Raw genomic sequence first — 9126 nt, 5'->3', positions numbered from 1 at the left:
TTGATGACACTGATTTCCTTTGGTGAAGAGTACATATGCTGCAGCTCCTCTTTATGCAGTTTTCTCCAGTCCATTAATTAGGCGCAAATATTCTCCTCGGCACCCCATTTTCAAACACACTCAGCCTACATTCTTCCCATGAGAAATCAAGCTTCACACCCATATAAAACCACCGGTAAAATTATAGTTTTGTACATTTTAATCTTCATGCTTTCACATAGGAGAAAAACTATTCTGAACTGAATGGTGGTAGCATTCTTCAGACCTGATCTGCTCTTCATTTCTTCGTGAATGTAATTTTGGTTTGTTATTGCCATTCCAAACTACTACTCCACATTCTAAGGGTTTCATCCCTTATATATATATATATATATATGAGTTTGTGCTTTTTTTTTTTTTGTCACGAGCAAGAACATATGCATAGCTTCTTTACATTACTTCCACAGCTTGGCTTCTTTAATTAGTTATCAATCAGTTAATTAAATCACATAAGCATACACTAGAAGCTGATGTGTCCCATGCAGTCCCAGTCTGATTTTCTTGGTGTATTCTAAAGCAGTGATGGCGAAGCATCTGGTTTCCACACCATTGTGAGTGGTATACATACACAAATACTTACACATCTAGTAATTTGTTTCAGAGATATAATAAATTCAGTGAGAATGCTGCAGAGTACTTCTCTCTACTGTTCATGCACTTTCTGGAAGTCTAAAAATATGTGATTTACTGTCCATTACCCCCCCCCCCGNCCCCCCCCCCGGTGTATGACATATGCACAATATTCATCAGTTCTCACAGTTCTTTCATTTTGTGTTGAGAAACAGCTGTAAAATAATTATGTTTCTAAGTCTGGCATGGAAACACCGTGGAAAAGGCCTACTTAGGATACTGTATCAGATGATGAATTGAGTCATAAGGAATCATGTGATGATGAACCGTCTTATCTCATAAGACCAGTATGTTTCTAGACACAACACAAATGCCCAGACTTTGTACGAATTCCAAAGCAATGAATTAAGCAGAATATTAAGGCTGCGCCATAGCTCAAGTGGTTAGTCACTGGCTTCACACCGTGGCAGCCCAGGTTCGATCCCGGGTCTGGTCAAATGGAATTTGTGGTGGACAAAGTGGCGCTGGGGCGGGTTTTCTCAGAGTACTTTGGTTTCCCCTGCCAATCTTCATTCCACCAAATTCTCAATCATCATAATCACCCGGGGCAGGCTACAATAGGCCAGTCAGTAGCCGCCATGCCGAGTGGACCCAGTTGGAATCCACCCCCCTACTAAGCGAAGCAGAATATTATCAAGGTGAAGAGAACATTGCAGCCAGCCTCAGTGTAGGTTGCCCAGGTTTAGTACTAGTCTTCGAATTTTAGATACCACACTGACTTCACACAGGGAATTTTTTCAAGTCCTACTGTGAAGAAACAAAGAATTATAAACCATATTATTTTGGAAACCATTGTTTATTGCTCATTGCTTTTGTTTCTGGTTCTGTACAAGGACGTAACATGTATCTATTCACAGCATTTGAATAAATACATCTACCTAGATCAATATAAACTATTAATTATTTATAAAGCACAGTATCATTTACGTTAGTTGCCGCTCTCCCTAATCCAATAAAATATCTTTGGCTTTGAAAATATACAAACATTTTTGTACATTAATGCCATTGTTTCTTTCGCATCCTGTCATTGGAATCAACATTGGGTGGAAAAAGTTTTGATTTACATAATTTTGGATCAAATTTTAATCGTTATAGTCCATTCTGTAAAATATGATATAATTATTATAATAATAAATCAGGAATGCAAACTAAATGTTCATGCTTACAAACCCTTAAAAAAAATTTGTGGGCAGACATTCAGTGCAATAACAGACACCAAGCAATGTCTTCCATAAATAATAGCTGTGAATATAGTCACTTTAGTACCATAAGATGATACTTATGCAAATGGATCAAAAAAGAGCAGCTTTTGCTAATGTTCAGTACACTCCATCTTTCATTTGAACATAAATTATATACATTTTTCAATAAATAAAATAGAAACTATGATGTGCAAAAATTACACTCAGCGATATGGAAATTTCTTGCATGCCACAAGTCGTATGGTGACTGGAAGACAAAACTGAAGTAGTTACAAATTGTGGGCATAAGAAATGCTAATGTACAAGTCAACACAACTGGGCAATGTTACATAAGAAAACAATAAAATGTAAGTGCCTCATTGTTTGCATCCCTGACATAAATAGTAGTAGAACTGCTAACATAATGAGTTCTCTACGAAGATTTCAGACAGACAAATCATTTCTACAAGTTAATTTCAAAAACAGGATGGCCCCTCAACCAGGATACCATTAATAGAAAGGGTATTCAGAAACACAACAGATAGGTGGGCCAGGGCAGTGATGTGACATTTCTGTTGAGGCTGAAAATTTCATACTTAAAATGTTTTGTTGTTGTCCATGTGTTCATTCAACAGTTGTTCCTCTTAAACACACCATCAGAATTTGTCTTAGAAACAGCTAAAATTCTAATTCTGTAATTTTGCTGTATTTCTATACAATTAACAGACAGCCTCAACAAGTTTGGTCACATTGTTATAGAAACTGATCAACTTTAATCATTTTTTTTTTGTTTTGGATTTTAAATATAAAAAGGACATGAAAATAACAATTTTTTTCCCCATACATTAGTACTAATGATTGTACATTATTGTTCCATAATTTGAATCTGGTCAGGTGTGGCATTGGCATGACCAAACTGTCTGTAATTTTGAAAGTATTAAACACAATCTGGCCATGAATTTCACACATAAGACATAAGAATTAGTACTAAATTTGCCTAAACATCACATGTATAGCAGAAGTATTGTAGATGGTGGATGATGTATACGAGTAACATTGAAACACAGGGTTCCATTTTTTCAATCACTGGAGTCTTCCTTTCACTTGTTGAACTTTCAGAATGACATCCAACGCAATCTATCCTTGTTTCATTTCCAACAGACAGATCAGAGGGATAACAGTTTAATGGCTTGATGATAAGTTTCAGGACCCATCAACACCATGAAGCAATATCAATTGCATGAAAATGGTAGTATGTTGTTTATTCTGTTTCAACTTCACACCAATTACCATTTAGAATACAGGCCACCATATATGCAAGTGTCATGGTACATTTGTAGTAAATTGCATTTCAATTCATGCAATAATTTTTTCACACAGTTGTGCCAATCATGTATTGATGACAATTTGTAAGATAACCAATGAAGCACTGACAGTAATTATATAATCCAAGATATTTTCTTTCATCTAAAATATTAACAATTTGAGTAGCATGTGGACTATAGTTATTGCATTCTCTTCACTTTCTCTTGTATGGTTATAGATTTTGACATATTAACTAACATTAGCAGCCAATGTGTTAGATGTAACAGAATTGTACATAATATCACAGCACAATAATTTTCAAATTGTCCATCAGAGGGAACTGGCAACGCCGCATTGACCACATCATTTCTCCAACGAATATCACAACCAATTACTTTGGCAGTTAGAAGCTTTGTTAAACTCTGTGAGATGATTATTTTTCCAAAGGTTTTGTGCATGTTCTTGTGTACAAGCCAGAGTGTGGGAACTGAGAAGATGTTTCTGAGATCATATAGAAATTAAGTTATTTGTAAACAGTTTCTCCAAGTCCCATGGAAATACTGCATACCATTATGTGCATGCTGTTTAATCATCTGTGCCAATTAATATCTACTTTTCTCGCTGGAGAAATGAACTGGTCCACAGTGAACCAGTTTGTGGGTGACATATTGTGAAACATTCATAATGGTATCCTGAGCTACATAAATCAGCTACTTGTAAAATTGTGACATTTTTATTTATTATATATAATTTTTAATGCTATATAATAATTAAAATGACAGCCAAAAGGACACTTGCAACACTGATGACAATTTAAGTTTCCTGAATCAACCACAATGCCCACCTTCAGTGGAACATTATCGGACTAGACTTTATTTGATAATCAAAATATTAATATTGTTATATAATAATTATATTTATTGGGAAGTTTCCTCCTGAATGATTTCAAAATATATGTATATAGATAAATCACATTTTTCTTACTATGTACATTATACAATCCTTCATATAATATGTTATTTACAGTGGGTGATCCAGGGGACAGAGCATCAATTTTAAATAATGTCCTTGTGGCTATCAAAACCATAATATAAAGGAATACCTCTTGTTTATTTTACAAAATACCTACTTTACACCTACTCACTTTGTAGCGAGTATTATTTACACTGATGGTTCAGCAGATACACAAGTCCGGGGATAAGTCAGCCTGAAAATGTGGAATTCATATCTCATCCACACAGCCACATCTCAAAGAAAGCATTCTAATTCCAATTTAGATTCATAACTACAAAAATCCCATACTTCTCTGGTGAACCTTCAGTTAGTGAAGGAGTATTTCATACTGTTTAGAATCTTAACTACATTTGCCTCCTTCTACCATCCAACAAGTTAAAGAACAAAATGTGGGGGGGAAAATAAGTCAAACATATTTATCTTTCTGTAATAGATATCACATTCCAGGTGTAACTATTAATAATTTTATCATAGTATTGTGGAAAAACTGAATTTTAAGACCTACACACTAAAGTAATTCAGAGAGCATGTTGTACATACGAGTACAATGAACTGATAATCATAATTCGCCTATTTAGAAAGTGACAGAAAAATAAATAATAAAATTAAATCATTATTATTATTTCCTAATTTCAATTTAAAAAATGTTGAAAACTCCATTTAAAAATGTGTGCACTCAGTATCATTCTGGAGTACAACGTAAAGTCAAGAAAATTGAATCTGTGTTCAGTCATTGTAAAATCATGCATTTCTTTTGAGAAGGTTGTAAGGTCAGATAATCGAGCAGCAATAAGTTTTTCTTTGTCTAGACTATAACTAGTAGTTCCATAACATTAACCAACTAACTAATTCAGTGGAGTAGACTCCTTCCTGAGAAACCAATATTTGCTGAGCTACTTAAGAAATTGTTTGGCTTTTATGGAACCTGAAGCATCATTACTGTGGTTACAAAAGCAGTAGTTTCATTATATTACCATGCCAAATTCTGTTTATCAGATATACAATTATAGTACTCAGTGTGCATCTAAAAAATTAAAAATATGTCAGCAAACAATTTTTATTTCAGTAATGGTTAAGTGTAGCAAATGATATTCAGTTCTGTGCAAGTTAAATCAATCCGACTTGTGTCAGGCATACTTCAAATCTGTGAAGTCCCTTAATCTGAGAGAAAATTGCCATTTATGACAGACCTATTTATTTCTTAATTAGGAACTATGGAAACATGCAGATGGCCAGAATTTGGAAATTGGGAGTTATTGTGAAATCCAAACAGAAGTACGAGTATACTGTGACTATCATGATTGCATATTGAGATGTCTTCATACCAAGTGTGAAAGTGCCCAAGGGGATATGAGTTCAGATCAACATTCTAGAAAAAGGGAAATTATCTGTCCTGAACAGTATGAAATATTCCATGATCTATTTACAGATGGACATGATTTGTCACTCAGGTTTGTCACAATGCCACTTACAATGGGCTCAAGGCCTACTTCACAGCAAGGAATAAAAATCCTTGTACATACTAGCAACATCTATATGAGCACTTTGATAAGTTGCCTTTCTGTGAACTTTCGAGAAAAAATCACTTGCATGATGACAGAAATCAATAGTGAAATCTCTTAGTGCACCTTATGTATCTTCAAAAATATATTCTTTGATATTTTAAAAATGCTAATGTAAATATACAGCAAGAGGAAAGAAGAACATGATGATAAGTACTGTAGTTATTAGGGAAAAATTATATATGGCAACAGTCACTTAAGAAAATCCATGGCAACATAGGACAACCTTAATTTAATTAAATCCTTAGAAGTTCAATAATAATGTCTTTGAGCATGCTTAGCAATGATTTGAGCAGTATGTTGCACTGAAAAATGTAGAGAATATATGAATCAAGTTGATTTTGCACCAGCAATGAACTATGGACTTGACTTTGGGTATTATATTTATTTGGAGAACTAGTTACTACATGAAGTATATGTGGAGCAGCATGCTAGTATTTCCTGTAGGCCTACTAAGAATTCAAAATAACAGAACAATGAACCATTAATACATCTTGGTACTAATTAAAAAAATACAATGTCTAAATTGCAATTCCTGTGGCTCATTTCAATGATACCTTATCCTGCTCATGCAAAGCAATCACCGCAGCGTTACTGTGAAATTTAAAGTGTCGGAGAGGGTTAAAATATCCACCATATGGTCTGGGACTAAGTAATAATTTTCAGCTTAATTTTATGTAAAGGACCATAGACTGTCAAGTCGGATTTCAAATGTGCGCACTTTCTCCACCCTCGGACAGCCCTTCACAACCTGAGCACATTAAGATCAATAAACAAAACAACCAACCGGTAACCTCATGATGCTGGTACCCAACGTTTGCTTGGACGAATCACATGCAACCATCACTGACTGATCAGAGAAGTCAAGACAGGCAACAAACTTTTCAACAAGTTTGATCACATCAGTGATATCAAGTCTGTGCTGCCTGTCCTGAAATTTCTCATTATGTCCCAACCAGCACATGCATGATGCTGTCCAGCTCTCCTTCCCCTTGCCGTCCTGAAAACTCCGAGGAAGGGACGGACTTGAGTATGTCATCGGCACTGAGCGGTGTCAGTTTCCAGCTGGGAAGAAAGTCATCAAACTCATGACCTAGGTCCATATCTCCCAGCAGTCCGAAGGAGCTAGAAGATTCATTCGGACCTAGCCCAGGAAGTGATGACAATGAAGACGACGACGATGATGAGGATGAGGATGACGACGATGAGGATGATGATGAGGAAGAGGAGGAGGCTGATGAATGAGAAGGGGATGAAGGATACAGCTCGTTGTTGTTAAGTGGGTCCAGGTCTGACTGACTTGAGAGGCTTAGGACAGAGCCCCAGTTGATGCCTCTTCCCGACTCTTCATCCCCTACTCCTGAGTCAGTTTCATAGCTCGGATGAACAGAAGTGGGAAACGGAGTTGCCCGTCCTGATGTTGAAAGGTCTCGCAAGTTCTGCTCATATTGAGGAACAATCTCAGGACAGGGGTTCAGAGAACGGTATGCTGTATTAGATGGAGGGTAGTTCATGTTGGAAGTAGGCACTTCAGGGAACTGAGGGTGATGGTAGCTCGGATCTGGATCCACTGCCGGATGGGGTGTTGGGGTGGGTGGTGGTGGGGGCGGCACAGGTGCCTGAACTGTGCCTGTAGCGTTGTTGAAGAAAAATCCTTCTTGCTCCATCTCACGTTCAATGTACCTCAGTGTGTTGCATATGAGTACAGATCGATGGAGGCTGGGGTCTGGAAACTGTCTATACCTACCCAGCTTGCACATTGAGATGTTGAGCACTGCAAGTCGTCTCTGGCGATAGCATGCTGTGTTTGGTCCCTGACTACACCAGTTAGTCCGACTGCCATCACAGCACTTTAAGTTTGATGCACCACTGTTACTAGCACTTGTACTGTTAGCACCACTCACATACCTTGCACTTGAACTACCAAGGTCCAGGTATGACTTCCCATTTTCATCGCAACGAATTGTCTGCTGGGAACTTGCATTCTGGCCATAGTACTCTGCCCCATTTCCACCATCACTTCCACCCTGGGGTCCCCAATACTGTGACACACTCCTCGACTGGTAGTGTTGCTGCCTGGAACCATACTGTGCTGGAGAAGCACTGCCAGAATACCCTCCCTGATCTTCAGCTGTGCCATAGTAACCCATCGGTTTCAGTTCTACAGGATGAGAATAGCACGCTGACCCTACCTCTGTACTGTCCCCACTATAGCGAACACAATGATAACCTCGTCCTGCAGGCAAGTACTTTCCTCCTTTCTCCTCTTCTTCTTCTTCTTCTTCTTCATCATCTTCTTCATCCTCATCATCATCTTCATCATCATCCTCGATGAGTTCGGCCTCAGAAGAACTGCCTAGTAGAGTAGTGGCTAACACAGAGCTGGTACTGTCTACCCTCCAGTCATCCAGGTCAGGTGTGGGGGCTACATCCAACACAGCTTCACGTACAGTCTCTTCTGTGCGGCCCACTTTGGCCGGCTGCGGAGCCTGTTGTCCTTTGCCGTTATCTTCCAGTTTACGTTTACTCGCAGTAACTTGGAGCCCCATCATGGCAGGGCTCTGTAACATGAAAGCAAACAGGAAATTGATTGCATATTTCTATAGGCTGAGGAAAAGGTGTATCATTTGTCAGTTCTTATCAAATTTGGGACACTTATCATGTTTTGAATTGTTATCTACTAAACACATAAAGAGGGATAGACTCTTATGTTACACAGAAGCATGTAAAAGTGACAGAAGAGAAGAGGGTTGTGACATATCTGTGATGTAAAAAATTGATATTTACTTTGAAATTCCAATATCGTAAGTGGTAGCATTTATTAATCTGAGAATTATAACACCTAACAGACTTGTTACATACATATAACAGTAGGAATCATTGTTGGTGCTGGGCCGATTTTTACACGGCCACCACAATTCTTCATTAGTATGCAAAACAGGTCTAAGATTTCTTTAAAAAAATCAATGTATGATGGTATATAAAAAAAGTAAAATAAATGTATCCCTGTAACAGGCCCTGGAGGCCCATATGGTTGTGAGATGTTGAGGTTCCCACATTTTCTAGACAACGGCTCATAGATGGCGGCAAGGTTGTCAGCCCTACGCACCGGCCGCCCTTTACCTCCAAGAATATTCCTGTTAGAGGCTGAGTCGACCCCAGGGCCATAGTGCAGCTGGAAGGATTAGGTGAATTGAAAAAAATCCAATGATTTCATCGGGACTTGAACCCGCGACCTTCCGGCTTGTAGCATAATGCCTCAATCAACTACGCTACCGCGTACCCCCAATGTACGATGGTGGAGACTTAATTTCGGTTCCTCTAACATGTTATAAAGACCATCACTAATTTCTCAGTGCAACAGCTTTCTTGAGAAGCTCATCTTTATTTACTCA

General features: G+C 37.9%; 1 protein-coding gene across 1 annotated transcript in view; it reads right to left on the bottom strand.

The window, feature by feature from the left end:
- Window positions 1-1430: 1430 nt before the first annotated feature.
- The window catches only part of LOC111868853, a 63873-nt gene continuing 56177 nt past the window's right edge, over window positions 1431-9126 (bottom strand). Inside the window, exon 2 of the mRNA XM_023859877.2 lies at window positions 1431-8292. Within this exon, the coding sequence (XP_023715645.1) occupies window positions 6676-8292 (1617 nt within the window). The 3' untranslated portion in view covers window positions 1431-6675. The remainder of the gene's footprint in view (window positions 8293-9126) is intronic.

Source organism: Cryptotermes secundus, unplaced genomic scaffold, assembly GCF_002891405.2.
Source record: "Cryptotermes secundus unplaced genomic scaffold, Csec_1.0 scaffold467, whole genome shotgun sequence".
NCBI lineage: Eukaryota > Metazoa > Arthropoda > Insecta > Blattodea > Kalotermitidae > Cryptotermes > Cryptotermes secundus.
The sequence above is the reverse complement of the archived record's forward strand: the minus strand, read 5'-3'. Positions and strand labels throughout refer to the sequence as shown.